The sequence below is a fragment of the Rattus norvegicus genome, chromosome 1 (genome assembly GCF_021556685.1).
Source record: "Rattus norvegicus strain SHRSP/BbbUtx chromosome 1, alternate assembly SHRSP_T2T, whole genome shotgun sequence".
NCBI classification, from domain to species: domain Eukaryota; kingdom Metazoa; phylum Chordata; class Mammalia; order Rodentia; family Muridae; genus Rattus; species Rattus norvegicus.
Genome location: NC_141534.1, coordinates 133,847,990 through 133,869,320, shown reverse-complemented (window position 1 = coordinate 133,869,320; position 21,331 = coordinate 133,847,990). Strand labels below are relative to the sequence as shown.

At 43.9% G+C, this 21,331-nt stretch overlaps 1 protein-coding gene across 31 annotated transcripts in view; it reads right to left on the bottom strand.

The window, feature by feature from the left end:
* Ttc23 (tetratricopeptide repeat domain 23) overlaps positions 1 to 21,331 on the bottom strand; it is an 84,878-nt gene that overhangs the window by 37,657 nt on the left and 25,890 nt on the right. For 19 of the 31 annotated variants that reach the window (XM_087557198.1, XM_087557112.1, XM_087557218.1 and 16 more), the window contains one exon: positions 14,356 to 14,533. The exons of 4 other annotated variants lie outside the window; for them this stretch is intronic. In XM_087557198.1, the coding sequence (XP_087413324.1) occupies positions 14,356 to 14,533 (178 nt within the window). Of the gene's footprint in view, positions 1 to 14,355; positions 14,534 to 15,756; positions 15,862 to 17,199; positions 17,712 to 21,331 lie in introns of those variants that run through there. 8 more of the 31 variants (XM_087557108.1, XM_087557092.1, XM_087557068.1 and 5 more) reach the window with 3 other exon arrangements.

Below are 21,331 nucleotides of genomic sequence, written 5' to 3'. Positions count from 1 at the left end.
CTTTTATCTTCAAGGACCTCTTCTTATCCCAAACATCCGGGAAAGAGTGGCATTTCCCTCAATGACACTGGTGGAGCACCCCGGAAGCCCACCCTCCTCTTCCTCATCCACCTGACTGCTGTAGAAGGGTCTCCATGCAACATGAAGGCCTGGTGACAAGGACTGAGGGGGATAGCATTTTCGTCCCAGGGGGCACAAGGGCAAGGCTGGGGATTTTGAGGTCCTGGGCACGGCCACAGCTTTAGAGCAGTTTTTAGTGAGGAGGTGAATGCATGACCACGCTACAGGTGACGGGGAGTACTGGGGGGCCAGGAAGCAGAGAACCCTGGGACAAGAGTCCTGCTTGCCTGTGCAAGCTTCCACGGAGCTCAGGCACCAGCCCCCAGCAGCTCTCTGCAGCAACATCTCCCCAGGGTGGGCTTTCCCTCACTTCTCTTTTTCTGTTTTTCATTAATTTATTTTTATTCTTCAGTGTCCTATATGGATATGCTCAAGAGCTGTCATTTTAAAGTTGAGGAAGAATGCTAACTATCCCCAAAATGGACTTTTAAAAGGCTCAGCTGGGTTAAAAAGTAAGAAAATCATCTTCTATTTCTTCAATTATCTCACTAACCAAAAAGAGTAGCCACGACCTGTTCCCTCCATCCCTGTCAGATAACAGAGTAGGTGTTTGTTCTAATACCTCAGGTGCATCCTGGAGGAAACCACGGATTCCTCTGCTCTGACCCATCTGCCAACAGAGGACCCCAGAGCCGAGGCTGGTGGACTCTTATCTAACCGGGCCTGCAGCCTTGCATCTGTGAAATTCGCAATGTCCCTTGAGGAGGAAACTCAGTGCCTAGTAAAAGAGATAACAGTATTTCTACGGATGTAGAAACACTTGGTGACAGTGTACCTGGGTGACTGGGGACAGATTATTTCCCCCTCTACCTTGTAACAGTTAGGTAAATCACAGATTCAGAGGAAAATGTTTCCTTCTATAGCTAAGTGCAGACGAAGTAGGTGCACAAGTGGCTCAGGGAACCTTTGTGGACTTAGAGTGTGAGAGCACACGGGGTTGGTAACCAAGACTCAACTTAGGAATAAACAACTAGAGTCTCTGTAAAGCAGAGGCTAGCATGGTGGGAGGACGGGGGAGGGAGGACTGACAATGAACTTGTACTCACTTTGCCAAGTATGGTGCTAGGCAGATTATACACACTATTCTGCTTAACCCAAAGGACCAGAGACAGATAGTGCCAGTCCCTGTTACAATGGAGAAGTGGACTTAGAGTGTGAAACATCAATGTCAGTCCGCCTAGGACAGAGTCAGCCTAAGGCCTACAATATGCATTCGCATGCTAATGCCGACTTAGCCTAAGCTGTTATCAAACTCATCAAGCTCACAGAAAGATGACGTTCTTACTAGTGTAATGGAAAACTATTTAAGGGTCAGTAAAGGGGGCTACTAAGTGTGGACCCTGCCAAAAAACAAAGTAAACTGGCCAGGGAATAGTGAGGTACCAGTATGTGGATGCCGGGGTTGTTTCTGAGAACTGTGGAAGCCACGGTGAAGGCGGGGAGAAAGCAGAGATGGTGGGTGGGATAGGCGTCACCAAGTCTTCTGCTTCCTGCGTTAGTTCAAACTCCTGCCTTCACTCACAGGCTCAGGCCTACTGTCACCTCGAGGCATGGGCTTTGCTGGGCTTATTTATAACTGACCAGCTTTCCGTCCCTGCTCTGCCACAGAGAGCCATTCCATCTTCGGGAGGTTACAGTGCAAGGTGGCCACTTCCTTTCCTCCCAGGCTCTGTTGAGTAGGGAAGCCTTTTCTGAGAGGCTGCCATGGCTGGAGAGGCCAAGCAAAGGATGGTCCTGGAAATGCCAGGGGCTGGGGTGGGGATGGGGTGAACGAATGAGGAGTTATATCTAAAAATGAACGTCCTGGACGAGGCCTGTTTCCTTTAATAGTCACAGAGAACCCTAGTGGCTTTCTTCCAGATGCCATTTTTATCTACTCCAAGGGCTTAGGAAGTCCCGCTATCTATAAGGATTAGCACCGTTATGTACATACCACACAGGTACTGCAAAACACTCATGCCAAGGGCTAACATTATCTTTTGTTTGCAAGTATGAGCTTTCTTAAAACTTAACTAGATTTAAAATGCATAAAATCTTAAGTGGTGGACAAGAAGAAACAAACTAAAGCAAAATGAAATCAAAAACTTCCTCCCTTCTCTTTACACACTTCATCCTTCCTCCTACTCCATACCCCAATCCTTAGAGTCAATCACTCTAAAGGACTTCCTGTGCAGCACTCCAGAGATACTGATATGTTTACATAAACACATATGCACACATATACATACGCATTAGAACATACGTACACGCTCAGGCAAACACGTGCACAAGTGTGCACACACTCATGCATGCACGCACAGCACAAGCCCACCAAGTGCACTTGGCTTCATTTTCCAGGAGATTCCCAGCTGCTGGCGGGTCATTAAACAGCCATTCTTTACCAGCAACTGAGGTTAAGGAGTCTAACTGGACTCTCCCATTTGTTTTCTTGTCTGTAGATTGTTCTTGTCTTTTGTCCACATATCTCTGAGTTATCTTTTTCATCCAGGTTGTGTAAGACTAGATCGTTTCCCTTTGGTGGCTTTTAACTTTATAAATGCAGTCACAGAGTCACACTCTTTCATTTTTCATGTCATTCAATATTCTTCCCTCCCACTCTCCTTATGGTCTCCTTCACTCTGTCTCCTAATCAATACCCATCTGCAGATACACAACAGAAGATGCTCAACCAGTGTCAGCACTGGGCAACTTCGGCAGAAAGTGTCAGTATTCTGACGAGAACGAAGATATTCAAAAGAAGCTACTGAGCCCCTCTCTTTGGCTACCAGATTACTGAAACCACAGAATTGTCCCAAGAAGCTCATGTTGAGAGAAGGAAGAGGGTAGAGCTTTGCTGTGAGCCAAAGGAAATCCTTTCCCTTGGAAAGAGATTTACACATTGTCAGACAACCTTACAGGAGAGATCAGAGCCCAGACAGTGATGACCTTGACCAGGGCTGCCCAGTGGTGTAGAGGGCTTGCTTTCCAACTAAACCTGACCCTCACTCGAGGACCTTGAAGATGGGCTTCAGGCAGGGCTGTCCCTGGACCTGTCCTCTTTTTCCATGTGTAGTCACGCTGACTAAGTCTCTGTGTTCTACTGTTCACTGTTATCCTTCCCTGGACTATTGAGAACAGAGGGGTGGCTGAGCAGGCTGTCAGATGCAGGCTCTCTTGGTTATCCCTTCAGAGCAACAGCGATCATCTTTCTGATACCCAGACCGATGTCATACTTAGAATTTTGTGTAAAGAATAGAGCCTTTGTTAGCTTTACAGAGATTTGAAAATTTTAGCATGAGTGGATTATTTCTAATAAATGAATTATACCTGTGGTAGAACCACAGCAGGTGTTCAGCTGATGAGAAGTGCCACCAGCCACAGAGCCCTGGGAGCCAGGTCTAAGCACCCAGCTGTCAGTGAGTGTCCTTCGCTGGTGGGGACTGAAGCCGCATCTTCTGGTCCTACCACCTTTCGTACAGTAGCTGACAAACGCTCTGATTTCATGAAACTTTGCAAATCAAAGGTCCCTACTTTTACAGCTGAGCTGCCCTTAAAATCGAACAAGAGAAACATGCCACTCAGGTGTCAGAGAAGTGAAAAGAACAATTCAGCCTGCAGAGCCAGGGTCCTCTCGCCCTGCAAACAGACCAAAGCAGCTGCACCCACAGCGAGGAGAGCTTGTGACTTTTTGGTTTAGACTGTAAGGTGAGATTGCCATCATCTCCCAGTGTGGAGTCTGACAAATGGGAACATTGGCCTGGCTTTCCCACAGCCCTGTCATGGACGGCAGGCGGGCGGACAGCACTCCTTTTAAGTTCCTGGAACCTTTCCTTGTGCAGTGGCTCTGTTGGGCTCCCATTTTTTTCCCATCTTAATGGGCTACTTCTTAAAATACTGTGGAACTTCTCTGCATTCTACTGAAACTAAAAGGTTTTGTTCTCTGTGTGTGTTTTTCTCACTCCAAAGGAATGGGGAAAGAAAACCAACCGTGAAGATAACAACCCCCTTTGTGTGTATTTAATAAATGCCTATTACCCTTGGTTTCCTTGGAGATCTGTGGCCACTCTGAACCCTTCCATACCTCAGGTAAATCTCCTCAAGAAAAGGGAACAGTGATAAGTGTTTAATAATTACTATGAACAAGCAAAAGCAGTTTACCCTGGCAGTGGGCCTGGGAGTCCACAAAGCACTAGTGTTTTGGAACCTGGAGGAGTTCTCTAAGTGGAAGCCTCTTTGTGGATTTGTTGCTGTTAAAGGGGCTGGGTGAGTAGCCTATAATCAAAGAACTGCTAAACAGAGAGTCTGGACTCCAAGCCTAGTCTTCTGACTTCAAATTCAATGCTATTTTTGCTTTGCCAAATCTCTCCTAATTTAAAAACACTCTTTAATCTTTACTAGCCTTAAGAATAAATAAAAATAATAGTTAATTACCAAAATTGCCAAGTAGTCTAAAGCAAGTGAATTCCTCTGTAACCCAGGTAGAGAGAAGCACTTTAAACTTAAATCCAAAACCCAAGTGCAACAAAAGATAAAAAAAACCTGGAACATACGAAGACAAATGAATAAGAAAAAAAAATAAACTCAGCCAGGTTGCAATACATAGGTAATTATTTAAAGCATTGATTTTTCTATACTGTCAGTGGATACTCAGAAAAAGAAGCTTAGGAAACTCTTCCTCCTATAATAGCATCAAATACAACAAGCATGTCTAGCAAGATAGCTCAGCACATAAAAGCTTTTGCCAAGCAAGTCTTACACCCTGAGTTTGGTCCCAGAAACCCAGAGAGGAAGAAGAGAACCACCGTTGACCATCATGTGTGTGGCTGCACTCACACATACACATACACATAAACACAAACACACACGTGCATACACACACACACACACACACACACACACACACACACACAAGTATGAATAAAAATTTAAAACAACAGCTACTTAGGGATGAGTTGTCCAAGTAAGTGCAAAGTGCTTGATACTCTAAGGCTGGGCTAGGGAGATAGCTCAGTGAGCAGAAGGACGTGTAGGAAGTGGCCCTGAGTTCAGAACCCCAGCAGCCATGGAAGAAATAGGGCATTATGGGTACTAGTGAGAGGCACTGCTTCAAAGACATGTGGTAGAGAGCCAAAGAGGAAAACACACTCACATGTGTACATACATATATCATACACAACACATGCATACAAAACACACACACACACACACACACACACACACACACACACACATACACACAAACAATAACCAAGCAAAACCATTTGCGCTCTTAAAGCTTATTGAAATGTGGGCAGTGGAGGTGCATTCTTTTAATCCCAGCACTTGGGAGGCAGAGGCAGAGGCAGAGGCAGGTCTACCTCTGAGTTTGGGGTCAGCCTAGTCTTCAAAGTGAGTTCCAGGACATTCAGGACTACACAGAGAAGTCCTATTTCAAAACAGCAAAAACAAACAAACAAACAAACAAACAAACAAACAAAATGAACGTATTGAAATAGAGAGGAGAAGACCTAAGTAATGAAGAGATCTATCTGTTTATGGACTGAATGGGCTAACAGAATGGCAATACTTTATATCTTAACTGCAAATTTAATGCAACGCCCAGCAGAATTAATGTGGGGAAGAGGTGCAAGCTGATCCTAAAATTCCCACGAGAACACAAGGAGGCAACAAGAGTTAAAATATCCTTGGAAAAGAATAACAAAGTAAGAAGATCAGTTACTGATTTTAAAACTTACGCCAATGGAATAGAGTTGGTAATCTAGAGATAAACCCTGCTACTTATGGTCACTCGATGGTGACAATCATACCAGGTAAGTCCATAGTGAATGTATAAGTTTCTCAATAAATGATTCACTGAGATAACCAGATAACCAAGTGCAAAGATTGAAGTTGATCCCTTACGAAAAACCACACATAAAATTCAAAGACCTGTGTGTCAGAACTAAAATCTATGAACTTTTAAGGAAACAGATACAATTCTTTGCGGACTATCCTGTGGTTTCTTAGATGTGAAGCTAAAAGCAAAAGGAAAAAAGTAGAAAAATTAGACTTACTTAACAGTAAAAGCTTTTGCACTTGAGAGGACACCATTAGGAGAGTGACTGGAGGCAATCGTTTAACTTCATGCATCTGGTGGACATTTAGGCTCTGGCACCAGGATAAATAAACAACTCCAATCGCTTCTCGGCCTTTTGGCTAAGATCAAGTGTAATAAACAACTCCAGAGAAGACTGGAGAGGCAACTAACTGCCTAAAATGGGCACGTGATTTGAATCACCATTTTTTTCAGTAAACGTATAAAAATGTCCAACAAGCATACAAAGATACACAACAGTGAAAGAAATTAAAACTTGAAACACATTCAAACATCACGTTACTTAGTAAAACAGCTACAATTAAAAAGATAGACAACAAGACGTGTTGGTGAGGGCACAGAGGAGCCACAGCCCTAATGTTGGAACACTTCATTGGTAGGAACATGGAGACTGAGGTCACCTTGGAAAACAGCCCAGTGGCTCCTCAAAGCTTAGACAGTTAACCGCATCATTCAGTGGTCACAAAAGTGTATGTCCATAGAAAGCTCGAGTATAAATTCTTATACAGCACTAATTATAGTAGCTCCAAGGCAGAAACAACCGGAATGTTTATCAGACGGTGAGTTGATGAAAATCCAGTACATCTATATAGAATACATGGAAAGAACTGAAATAAAAACAAGTCCTTAAACCGTGAATGTATTAAGTCAGACACAATGCGCCGTACACTCACACTGCCAGACTGTTTATATGAAGTGTCCAGATAGGTAACTCCACACAGACAGCAAACTGACAGTTGCTAGAAGACAATGGGGAATGACTGTTAATGGCTTCACTGTTTTTCAAAACCAATGGAATTGGATAGCAGTTGCAAACATTTGAAAATATAAATACCACTAAATTATATACCTTAAGAGAATAGCTTTAATGCTATATAAATGATCTCAGTAAAAGTGAGCAAAATTAAAAAACAAATGTCAACTTTGGTGAAAATATTTACAACATGTATCATGGATACCAGGATCAATATTGTAATACATAAAGAACCTTTAATAGCTTTGAAAGGTTAGATCAAAAAAACCTATTCGTAAATTGGCAAATGATATAAGTCATACAAAAAGACAATTCACAGAAAATTAGAGTGCCTTTATCATATGAAAAGATGTTCAACTCCAACTTTAAAAATAGAAATGCAAATTTAAGCTATACTGAAATGTCATTTCTCACCCATCAGATTGGAACTAACTTGAAAGCTTGACAATACACTTTGTTGAAACAGGTTATGGACAAACTGGTACTCTCATACACACGAGTAGAAATTACAAACAGTGTGTGTCTCTGAAAGGCAACCCAGAAGTATAGCACAACTGAAAAAAAAAGAGAAAAATAGCAATGCATTTTGCAATAATATAAAACCACCACAAGCATACCTTACTTTATGGAGTAGTCTCACTCTGTGGTGGTTTGAACAGGAATGGTCCCCATAGGCCCATATATTGGAACAGTTGGTCCCCAGCTGGTGGAACTCTTTGGGAAGGATTAGGAGGCGTGGCCTTGTTGGAAGAGGTGTGTTACTGGGAGCGGCTCTGGCACTGCCTCATACATATCTGTTACCTACTTGCTGGGGATGAAGCATGAGCTATTCCTAACAGCAGAATGACAACAGATAAATGCAGTAGGAATGATAGATTAGAAAACCAGAATTTTACAACTCTCACGGTTAAGAATCTGTAAGGAAAGTGTTATCAATAGATATTAAACTTAGAAATATTTGACAGGGAGCAGACTATGGAATGCTAATTAGGTAAATGTGAGGAAATAGCTGTTACATAGTAGAGAAACTATGTAACATCATGACAGGGTGATGAATATCATCAACGTAGCACAGATGGGATGGGCACTGTGCCTCTAGATGTGATATGCATCCCCTTTGTAGTGTTCTATCTAGGCACACATTACTTAGATCTAGCCACAAAAAAACATCAGACAAACTCAAACTGAGAAGGAGTATACAAAAAGTTGGCACATATGTATATATATTTAGATTTCAATGTCATAAAAGGCAGTCTAGTGAAAAACTATTCCAGATTGAAGACCAGAGTCGTGATACCCAATGCAGTACACGGTCCTTTCCTGGCTCTGTATTGGATGTAACCTCATGAAGAGCAGTGTAGAGATAACCAACGAAGCAGGTCATCTGTGCCCACATGTAACTTCCTGCGATTCAGACACACATCCCCTCCCCCACACACACTGAAATATCTGGACATAAAGGGACTTGAACTTTTTCAAATGCTTTAGAATTTTATTATATTTTGATATAACTGTACACATGTATGTGCAAGTGTATGGACACACACATGCCATGGCCTACATGTAGAGGTCAGAGGACAAATTGTGGAGGTGACTTCCAGTATTGAACTCAGGTCTTCATGCTTGGTGGCAGGCACTTTTACCTGCTGAGCTATCTCCTTGACCCCTCTAAAGTATGGAGTTATCCTTTTGACCGTGTGTGTGTGTGTGTGTGTGTGTGTGTGTGTGTGTGTGTATGTGTGTATGTGTGTGTGTGTGTGTAGATAGGAAAACAAACCCAGAAAAGTACTATAAATGGTGAGTATGGGTCTCACAACAAGAGGCACTAGCTAATTTGTTTCTCACTCATATCTGAGAAATAGGTCTCCTGAGAGTGAGAAACCCTGACATGCTGGGAGGTTGTGTTCATATGCGTCTCTCTTTTCTGGTACATGCTTTTACGCATGTACATCTCTGTAAGCCAATGGTTCCTATAGTGTGGCCTGCCTAGCTCTAGTGCCTCACAGACTCCTAGGTTCCCCTCTCAAGTAAATATACGCATTGCCATGCCTACCACACTGTCAAATGATGTAATTTACTCCTCAGGTTTAACTACCATGTCTTGCTTTTATATAAGTATACATGCCTTTTCTAGGAAGACCCAGCCACTCTGGGGATATACCAGCACCCTCTGGAACATGGCTGGGGGGTGCTTCTCTACAAAGAGCCCAGCTCTTTGCATGCGCATTGGCAATACTGGGTCTTGAAGAAGCCTCTTTCATCCTAGTGATTTTTGTTGACTTGTGGCCCTTGCTGAATTAATCTAATCATAGTATCCCTGGATATATTTCTTCTGCATTTTAGAAACTGGCTAATAAAGGAAAAAATCAAAACTTTATGGGTAGATATAGATTTAGTCATGAAAAAAATTAAGGAGTAGCATTTGAAAAGCAACTTATATATTCTATAACAGAAATATGCTGAAGAAGAAAAATCGCATCACAGCATTGTATCAGTACATGTGACAAAGCATTAGACAGAATCCAATGCCCATGATTCATAATTAAGAAGAAAACAAAACTCTAAGTAAAGTGGGAAAGGAGGAAGCTTTGTAACAGCTGATGTCATAGTCAATGGTGAGCGCAGTTCTCCTCTGAGATTAGGAACAGGGATGGCCCTCACCACTGCTTTGTGAGCCTTGAGTCCTGAATAGTGCAATAGGACAAGAAAATGAAATAAAAGGTATGCAGATAGGCTGAGAATGAAGAAATAAACTACTTGCAGATGATACATTGAGATTCTGAAGGAATTTTTTTGTTTGTTTTAAAAATCCTGGATCTGAGAAGCACTTATAGCAAGGTAAAAGCTGATTGTGTCCACACGTCTAACCACAGACAAATAGAAATTTGAAATAAAAAAAAAAAAAGAACTTTTACATTACAATCACTGCAAATTGAAATACTTAATAGAATTTCATTTAAAATCTGATTCTGAACTGAACTCTAGCAAAAAGGTGAAGCATCATCATGTGACAAAACGATAGACCTGCAAGAGCAGTGTAAGGACAGTTCTGACAGCCACGAGGGGATTCTGTGTTCAGACAGCAGGATCAGGGGCTGTGTGGAGACTCTGTTCTCATAGACAGCAGGATCAGTCCTACAGACTGAGCACCACCGTAATCAAGATGTAGATGGGTTATTTCATGGTGACTGACCAGTAGTTCCAGAGTTTATAAGGAGAAAGACAGTCCACACAGCACTAACAGTGAGAAGAGGAGCCCAGCACCCCCTCAGGTGGAGACAGGTGAGTGGAACAGAACACAGCTCAGAGTCAGACCCACATGGACCCTGATCTTCGATGAAAGCCCAAAGGCCACTCAACGGAGAGCAGACAGCCTTTCCTACATACAGTGCAGGAGTCACTGAGCATTCAGACAAAATAACATGAGTCTAGTCACAGACCTCACACTATCTATAAAAATGAACTTACACTACAGACCTAGTAAAACATGAAACTGTAGGAATGTCTTGGTGACACTGGGTTCTTGGTAATTTATCAACATGGCTGAGTTGATAGGCTAGATATCATTAAAACTGTGATTGTTCTGGGCCAGTGAGATAGCTCAGTGAGTAGAGATGCTTGATGCCGTGGCTGAGAACCAGAGTTCATCTCCAGAGCCTAGAAAGTCTCCTCTGACCTTTACCTGTGCACTGTGCATCTAGGCACACAAACAAAGTGAAAAAATCCAATATAAAACAAATTCCGCTCTGATAAAGACAATGCCAGGAGGGTAAGATGGCAAACCTGGGAGAATATTTGCTAACGACAGCTTGATAAAGACGTACTCAAAATACAGAAGAAACTCTTAGAACTCAATGAGAAAACCAGAGTTTAAAAAAAAAGCAAAGACCATAATAACACCTCTGTGAAGAAGATAACGGACAGCAAAATTAAACGTTCTCCACGCTATGTCATCATCAGTACCTACTAGAGAGGTCACGCTCAGGACAACTCCAAACGTCATTTTGATTCACAGGAGACTTTGAAAAGGTACAAAAGGAAGTACAAGGTACCAGAGCAATCTGCATCTTAACTATGTTAGGGTATTACATGCTAATCTGTATGCAAAGTTATGTGTGTATCGTTACAGGTAGCACAGTATTTAAAGAAACCTGGCCTTTAAATTCGTTACCATATAGCTACCTTCTCATGTAATAAACAGAATGCATTAAGTGGAGACACAGTTCCTCCGCCCAGGTTTCTGCTCTCTGTGTTTCCGAGTTCTCAGAGGATACAGAGGAACATAGATTCTCACCATGGCTCACAGCGGAACATAAAACCATGCAGCTGCTCTGCGAAGGCGATATGGTGGTTTCTTACAAAACGGTTCTTGCCCTATGATCCAGAATGTACCCCAGAGTGTGGGAAGTGTATGTCCTCACAACTACCTGAAGGATTCTATGGCAATGTCATACAGAGTTGGGAGAGGTGGATTAACTAAGATGTCCTTTGGTCAGTGAATGGCTAAATGAAACAGTCAATATTAGAAGGAAAGATGTTCTTAAGCCATGGAAACACAGAGAGAAAATAAATGTGTGTTGCAAAGGGAAGCCAGTCTGAGCATGAACTATATGATTCCAACTACATGGCATTCTGGAAGAGGAAAAACTGTAGTGATCAGTGGTGGCCAGAGGTTCGAGGAGCAGAGGATGGATCAAGAGGGCAGGGAGGACTGTCACTGCAGGTAGGCTATTCTGTACGTATCTACACTGGTGGATACACACTTTACACATCTACCAGAGCCACAGAATGAGAAGCAGCAAGAGTGAACCCTGCTGTAAGCCGGGGAACTGGGTTCTAATGTGCTAATACGGGGTTATCACTGGTACTGAAATGCTATGCTAATGACTAAATCAACTCTTCGGCAAGATGTCAATATGAATCAAGAAATATAAATATAAATATAAAATATTCATATCCTTCCTCTCAGCAGTTTTACTTCTGGAAGTTGATGGGACAAATACATTTTACATAAGAATATATCCAGAATTACTGATACTAACACACACACACACACACACACACACACACACACACACACACACACCCCACATACCTTCCAGAGTTCATACAGCCAATGATCGATGCCATGCACCACAGTGAACTAAGCCAGATAGCTGGTAAAGTCAAGTCTATCTCTTGGCTCACCCTCAGACACCTGCCACCATGCATCCCGGCATACATTCCTACTGTCCCACCTCTCAAGTCCATTTTCACATGTCTCCTGAATCCAGGCGGTCTTCCCCTTGTACCTAGACTGCTGTGGTTCCCGATGAGTCATTCCTATCCTCTAATCCAATCGCTAGCCCACAGAATGATCCTTTTAGACTATACTCTGATGTCAGTCTCCCTGCTGGAAAACCTCCAACTGCTGTCAGGAGGAAGCTGAGACTCCTTACCAGGACTTTCAATGTCTTATCAGGATGACACCCGTCTACTACTCTTGGCATCCCTGTAACTCTGGGCATTACGTCCCACTTGAATGGTCAATCTTCTCTTTTATGAAGGTCTTATGGGATAGTCTTCCTCACCCTTCAGTTCCTTAAAAACTGTTACTAAGTGAGAAGAAAATCACCATGTCCAGGTGGATGCGTCCCTTGGCTCCAGTCCTCAGTCTCCGCCTACCTGACTGTCACTCACACTTTTCAGACATGGCAGACTCATCATCCAAACTTGAACCTACCTCTCGCTATCACTCGTTCACCCTGCCCTTCCACCAGAACTAGTACAAGCATCCCCACAGTGGTCCGTGCTCCCCGAAATCTGAGAATCTGCTTCGATTCTCCTGCATCTCACCATACCTAGCGACTATGCCTTACCTGTGCCCCCTCCCAAGGCTGCTTCCAAGTACTTTGCTCCATCTCCTCATCTTCATCCTACTTCAAACCCTCTCTGTGTTCTGCTTTTGCTATTTCAGCAGCCTCCTCAGTGGTTTCCTCCCTTCCACCTTGGCACAACCTCCCCAGTCTGCTTCAGTGTTAGGTTTTGAGTCTGAGTGATACCTCTTGGGGGGTAGGTATTTCTAGGCATATCACTCAACCTTTTTAATTCTTGTCTTCCTTATCTATAAGCTGGAAACAATACGTTACATGGTGGTATTAATGATTAGAAGAGATGCTCTTGATAAAATGAGATCGAGGCGCTCCAACCCACTTCGAGTGGGAGTATAAACTGTCAGACCAAACTTGAGACACGGCCACGATGCATTCCTAGTACTGTGTCATTCTTGTCTCATTTGAAATGACAAGAATGGGTTAGTATGGCTTTTAAATTGCAGGAAAAATGTCAGACGGTTCTTCGAGTGACCGTGTGATACAGAGCCATCTGGCTCCCTGTGATGGTCAGCTCTAGGCAGCATCAACACGGCACGGGGGCCCAATTGCTTATTCAAACACCAGTAAGACATTGCAAGTCCGTATTTATAGGTACAGCGAACACCACCGGCTTTAAGTAAAGGAGATCACTGTCTATCATATGAATGAACCTCAGCCAGTCAGTTGACCTGAAGAGCAAACACACTGTAATTTCCCGGAAGAAAGTGGCAGAGAAATCCTGTCCACAATTCCAGTCTTTCTAGACTATCCTGGGGACATCAGGCTTGCTGGTACTCAAACCAGCTCTTTAAAAGTTCGTGTTTTCTCTCTCTCTCTCTCTCTCTCTCTCTCTCTCTCTCTCTCTCTCTCTCTCTCTCTCTCTCTCTCTCTCCCTTGTTCTCTCTCTCCCTATTTGCAGCAAATGTTCATTTTCTACTTTCTTTGAGAACCCTGAAGGACATGTGCGCCGAGGGCTGTCATACCGACAGAACAACACCTTTAAAGGTGTGAGTACACCTTAGCCATTGCCTCTTGCAGAGGACCTGAATTTGGTCCCAGCACCCATGTCGGGCAGCTTGCACATGAGTGTGCATACACACGGACATATGTGAACATAATTAAAAAAGTAAAAGTACAGCGCTTGCCTAGCGAGCGCAGGGCCCTGGGTTCGGTCCCCAGGTCCGAAAAAAAAAAAAAAAAAGAAAAAAAAAAGTAAAAGTACATCTTTTAAAAAAGTACTAATTGGTTTAGTAGTGTAAGCTCTAGACAAACTAATAAAGATCAAGAAACATCCCTGGGAATGGTACCGAGTATGCGTGTGATCTGAGTGATCCAGGATTTGGGGCTGCTGGCAGTTAGCGGCAGGGACTGGAGTCTAGCACGCCCCGGCCTAAGTATCTAATTAAGAAGATCTTTGCTAAACATCCACGCTGACCAAGTGTTTAAGTCATCGTTGGCAAATGACGACCAGGCACGTTCAGAGCTGCCATGGCTCTTGTGTTTACGGAGAGCATTAGGTTGAACGCAGCCTCGGTGGCCTGTCCACTGCCCCTTACCTGTGAGAAATGACCGATGGAGGCGTCGTGGAGTGCCAGGGCTTGCTCCACGCCTGCCATTTCCCTCAGTACTTGTGCACATTCAAAACTTTTTTCATCTTTGGTAGTCTCAGTATATTCCAAAGCCTTTTGATAGTAGGGGAAAGCTTCTTTTGATCTTTTCTGACCTTGATACAACCTAAAACAAACAAACAAACAAACAAACAAAAAAAGGCAAAAAAAACCCCAAAATCAGTTAACTGATTGGCTGAGGTTCGTTCATATGACTGACAGTAATCTTTACTTAAAGCTGACGGGGTTAACTGTTCATAGAGAACACAGTCTTGCAACATTTTTTTAATGAGTTAAAATTGAAAATCTAGTCCCTCTGTCCCTTGTGCTCTGGCGTGTTTCCTTGCAAGCTAAGCTCTTCCTCCGAAAGGAAGCAGGCCATGATGGTCAGGAAGACAGATTCTGGAGCAGCCGGCACAAGCTTAAATACTGGCTCTGCATTTGTTAGATCCGTGACTTTCAATTTTTCAGTCACCTGTAAACATTTTCATTGCCTATAATTAAAGACCAGTAACAGTGCCTGCCTCATTGTAAGTAATAAATTAATTCATATTCGTGAACATACCTAGTACGTCTCTTGGCATAGTAAAAGCTATGTGGGTGTTTTAGTTTAGGGAAACATAGTGATGACTATCAAAGGATGCTGAGATTCTGATAACTGATCTGTTTAGAAATTGTCCAATATGGTGCCAGGCACGATGACGACGGTGCACACCTTTAATCCTGGCACTAGGAAAGCAGAGGCAAGAGGGTCTCTGTGAGTTCAAAGTCAACCTGGTTTACATGGTGAGTTCCAGGACAGCCAGGGCTCTGTAGAGACCTTGTCTCAAAAATCCCAGAAAAATAAAATTATCTAGTATGGGTGGAGAGATGGCTCAGTGGGTAAGGACCCTTGCTGTGCAAGCATGAGGATTTGAGTTTGGATTCCAGCAGCCAAGTAAGAAACCAGATACTGCTGTGCACACCCGTAACCCCAGAGCTATGGTGCAGAAACAGGAGATTACTGGAGACCCTATGTCCCGGGAATAAGCAGAGAGTGATGCAGCAGTATCCGAAATCCTCCTCCTTCACACACAAGTGCATACACCACACACATACACACACACACACACACACACACACACACACAGAGAGGGGGGGGGGACAGAGAGAGAGAGAGAGAGAGACCCAGCATTGCCGATGATGTGGAATAGTCTTAGTAATTTGGGGGAGATAATTGAAAAAAAGCTTCCCACTGACAAGATTATGCACAAAATGGATGGACATATACACTAGTCCTGTTGTTATCATAGAAACTTATCTTGAGGAGATACTCAGGCACGACAGTGAGAGACACACAAGAATGTTTACCTTATAGTATTGCTATGATGATGATGATGATGATGATGACGACGACGACGACGACGACGACGACGACGGAAAAGCACAGAGCACCTCACACCAAGCATCGGGGAACTGGCCACAGAGACCACAGAGACACATCTACACTGTTCAATGCCCGAGAGCCACCCAGGTTAATGATGAGCTTCATCAACTAGCCCACACACACAGTTTATGTTCTTTGGCAAAACAATAGGCTTTAAAACTATTCTGTGCAGCACCTCCTGCATGTGAAATCTTTATAGCTAATCTACATGGGCACAAAGGCACAGAGAGATGTCACAAGAGACGTCACCAACGTGTTAGCGATCATACTCCCTGAGCAGTTGAATTGTGAGTGGCTTACTATTCTTGTTTTATATTTTCTAAGTTTTCCAGAGTCTCTTCTCTATTATGTATATAATGTATATATGTATATATGTGCTATAATGCTAGCTTAACATTAGAAATTAAAAAGTCTTAGCTTCTTAGGACAATAACCTCTCATATTAAAAAAAAATCCCCATATATTGCATAGGAAGCAGAAAAACTGACATTTACAGTATCAGTCTTCAAAGTTTCTCGTGTAGGGTCACTTTAGGTCTGACGTTCTTAATGAAGACCAGCAAGCCGCCTCTGCTGCTCTCCACCCAACAGCTTTAGGACAGAAGCTGCTTCAGTTCCCGTGGCCACGGCCTCGGGTAAAGAGCGCCACAGACGGCCTCTTCTCACTCAGCCACTGGGCTGCTTCACGTCTGCATTTGCTCTACAAAGGCTAACTGCTAGAAGGAAGACACTTTTCAGATCTTTGGTCTCAACGGTAGGATGGGGGTGGGGTGGGGTGGGTTGGCTCCCTGGTTAAAGGTCATTTGCTGCTCTGTCAGAGGATCAGTTTCCAGCACTCACATTGGGTGATTCACAGTTTAGTTCTGGGAGATCTGTTAACCTCTTCTGGCCTGGGAAGGTACTGGGGTGTGTGTGTGTGTGTGTGTGTGTGTGTGTGTGTGTGTGTGTGTGTGAGAGAGAGAGAGAGAGAGAGAGAGAGAGAGAGAGAGAGAGAACGAACACGTGCGCACACACTAGTATTAACATTTAAAAATCTGGACTGAATAAACTTGTGAGCTTAGATGTCGTCTATAATTGGGAAGAGGCCCAAACACAGGAAGAGGCCAAGCAGAGAAATATGCTTGGATCAGTCAAGGTTAGAGCTCAGGGCAACTCTGACTTGGGGAGTAGAAAGACTAACAGGCAACCCAACCTAGCTTGACCTTTGCACTCCGGACGAGCTTGAAATATGTGTGCAATCATTATCATTGCTTACTTTTGCAGAGAAACCCCACAGAGACCCTTAGTCAAAGAATTAGATTTTTAGTAGCAAGGATGAAATAAAACAAACAAACAAACAAACAAACGAAGGCCAGCAAACTGCAGAGGGAGGGTCAAGTCTGCTACTTATAAACGAAGGTTTATTTGAACATCACAGCTTTGGAATAACAACGGTAAATCTGAATAGTTGTTGTAATGATCATGTAACCCATAAAGCCTAGAACATTTACATCTTTACAGGCTAAATTTGTTTGACTTCTCACTTAAAATCTAGAAAAAAAAATCACACACTTCTATACAGCTTTGGATTCGTTTCTGTTCAAATTGCCTAAAGAATTCAGGCAAGGCCACTGATACCTGAGCAAAGGCGAAAGAATTCATGGCCGTTTTCCTTTCTCACAGTCAGAAACAGACTGAGTCTATCAAGAAAGAAAGCGTGCATCCTCTGCTTCCGAGATTAACGTGAAAATCAGGAGCAGAACGGAGAGCTGCAGGCATCCAGGGAGTGCATCTGAGCAAACACTTCCAAAGGAAGGGCGGCATGTCCATCAACCCAGCCGAATTTCTTCCTTTCAGAGACAGGTTTGCAATGATGCCAACCACAAACAGCTTGCAGCGACCTACCAACGGCACATTACCCGAGTTTAGAAAAAGCTGTGTCATTCTCCAGCATCCAGAGACTTTCCCTCAGGGAAAATGGTGTGGAAAAAGGCTACCAGCGGAGGGTGGAGCACCAGTGCAAACTGTGTTAGGGGCAAAATGTGCACACATGTACAGAGTGTGGGCAAGAATGGACTGGTAAAACTTCCTCATCTGAACCTGTCCAGGCAGGTTGTGGGGAGCATGGGCTACTCCTCTGAAGCCTGACACACACACACACACACACACACACACACACACACACACACACACATTGGATTTTTTGCTCTCTCTCCCTGCTACCCATATCCGCAGGCAACAGCTTCAGGTGGTCCTTGTAGAGAAATGGGCTCAGTTCCAGATCCCATCTCACCACAAACAAGAGAAAGCCAGCAAGATGGAAAGATCAGCTCAAAGTGATTGGAAATCGTGTGCGAAGGAGCCAGGAGATTCTTACAAATCCAACTGAACTAAAAGATCAGAACGTTATTTTAATAACACATGTTTGTCATCAAAAGTAGGAAATGACAGGTGAACATAATTTTAAACTGTGCAAAACAAGAGCCCTCAAGCCATGCGTACAAAAGCCCCACGTAAATTATAAGCCTACGTTTATGGAGCACGGTTTCCATGTGTGAGAGAACTTGCACCTTCAGGGAGGGAAGCGCTTCTTCTATGAGACACAGGTTAGAACAGAAAGGGCAGGTGCGCTGGTCACAGTAAAAGCTAAAACTCCTAGCGCTGGGGGTGCAGCTCAGTGGTATCGCTTGTCCAGCATTTGAGGGGCCCTTGATTTGGCTCCCCGCCACTCACACAAGTAGTAATAAAAACAATACCAAGGACAGTTCCTGGACCCAGGGATATCATAAGGAAAGTTGTAAGTGTGAACTGTGGAGTGTGTCATTCCTGTGACCACAAATGAGGGTGCCAGCAATGTGAAGAATGTCTGCAGAATTATTTAGTGCAAACAGCCACCCAGAAAGAGGTGACTAAGCCAGGCGTGATGGTACATACCCTTAATTCCAACACCTGGGAGGCAGAGGCAGGTGGATCTCTATGAGTTCAGCCTAGCCTTCATAGCAATGTCATGTCAGCTAAGGCAACAGAGCAAAACTCTGTCTCAAAGACAAATGGCGAATAGATAATTCACAGGATAGAAATTGTAAATATTTAGGAAACATGAAGAGGTGTTTAACTTCCACAGCAGGTAAGGTAATCACAGAAACTATGAGAAGACTGTGCATTCCTAGGAACAGTGAAGACGGGCAGCCAGACAACACTAAACGTTGGCAAAGGTGTGGAGTGACTTGAACTCGTAACCTGCCAATGAGGACAGAAGCAGGTGGAAAGGTCTGGGAAACTTGGAAAGGTAGAGGGTATGGTTACTTGGCACCGAGGCAACTATCCTCCCAGGCAGACACTTCCAACACAATCTCGCTGTGTGTCTGAAGGCACGATGCTGATCATGTAAGCAGTGCTCATAGCAGAGAAGCTGGGGACAATTCATGTGTCCACTCTCACAGGCATAGGCCTAAGCCAGGCAAAAATCACCCAAAATGAAGAGATTAGAACAACCGAAGGGGATACATCTCAAAAATGTATGGGGAATGCTATTGGGGGTGGAGAGCTAGCTACAGAATGAAATGTAAACACAAAGCTTGAAACAGAAAAGTTTGAAACACACACGAGAGAGAGAGAGAGAGAGAGAGAGAGAGAGAGAGAGAGAGAGAGCGCAATACACAAATAGAATAAAGGAACGAAAAAACGCTCAGCTTAACATGGTAATTACCTATTACTCAGGGGAGAAAACAGGCAGGGTGGGGTGGGGGAATGCTAACAGGTTTCTGTAAGAGTTTTTCTATTTTGTGAGCTTAGTCACAAGCACACAGGAATTTATATAACATCATCTACAGTTTTATGAACTTCAAAAGACTTTGTTAAAGAAATAAGGACACCATTTTCTGCCACCCTCTGATGCTAAAGGTGCCTGCTGTTACACAGTGACAGCAATGGGCTACACTCTAGTACAAGGCATGGAACCTTCTGAAAAGGGCAAAATGGAAGACGCATTCTCTGTAGAGTTACAAAATAGTTAATTAAAAAAGGAACCGGAAGCATATTATATTAAGGACCAGCTAAATTATAGTCTTCCCTCCGTCTCCAACACACTTAGGCAGCCGTCAGCTTCAGGGAATCTTGTCTCCATTTTCTCCCAGGAGCCTGCGGGGCAGTGGTGTTTCCTCCTGTCCCTCCTATCTGCTGTGGGGAGTGTCTGGAGACTTACCATCTACTGTACCTGTGGTGCATTAGGTAGCTCGAGGGAACACTGGACAGATGAGAAGACCGAGAATTCTGAACAACAGTGTGTGACAGTAATGCTTGGCAGGTTCACAACTTACACCACGACGTGTTTTATTGAATGAAAATATGTCCCCAGTCATTGGACCCAGCACGTGACACCTAGTATGGGGATGCAACTCTCTCTGCTGCACTGAACAAAGCAGACCCCTCAGGTGTCTCAGTCACTCTGGACCTTAGTGAACCTACGGGTCCATCGGCGAATAGGAAGGAACGCAGCTGAGGATAACGCTCCGATGAGAGCCAAAGCTCCAAAGAGGACAAGCAGGGTTCCCAAGAGCCAGCATTTGAAAAGACTCGTATCTGTGCCTCTCTCCACACGTGGTGAAGCTCTGCCATTAGTGAATTAGGCTCTGCGCTGTGCTCAGCAGCCTGGGCACTGATTTGAAAGAGCAGGCTTTAGGCTGGGACTAAGTCAGGAGGTGGAATAGGCAGATGGCTCTCTGTGAGTTCCTGGTCAGCCTGCTCTACCTAGTGACTTCTAGGAGAGCCAGAGTTTCAGGAAGAAGAGGAGGAAGAGAAAGAGGTAGAGAGGAAAAAGGAGGAGGAGCAAAATGAAGGAAGAAGAGAGAAAGAAAGAAGGGGAAGGAGGAAGGGAGGGAGGACAGGAGGGAGGGAGGGAGAATATGCTGACTCTGTCTGGCTACCTACTCCCCCATGGTGTTTTTCAGCCTTAGCTCCTTTATTTGCCAATGGGAATATAAGAGTATACACCTTGCATAAGGACTGGGGTGAATCATGTATTCAGGAGCCTGCCACAGACGGTAACCAGTGATGGGCAGCTAATGTGGCTTTTATTCTCCTCTCTCTCCTTCCCTCCCCTTTCCATTTCTCAGTCAGACTTAGATGCTTTAACCTGGTGCTCACCTAGTCCTCACAGCTATGCTGTGAGGTCCTGTCCTTTCTATGCTGGCTAGAGAGGAGAGTGAACTCACAGGAAGCAGGGGGTTTGCCCACATTCTCCCTATGGGGTGGCCCGAATGAACCAGGGAGCTGATTCAACCCACAGTGTTCATCGCATCATGTCACGATGCTTGGAAACACTTGGCAGGCGGTCCTCTTGATGCTCGAGGAAAAAAAGAGTGTTTGCTCATTCCTGGGCTAGTTCAGCACAGCAGGTTGAGGCCAGGTGCTTGTGGGGCAAGCTGGGGACGGCTCCAAACATGATGTCACATGGTCACAGAGAAAGCTGGGAACAGATCACATGCCATGGAGTAGCAACAGATAGACAGTCACTATATCA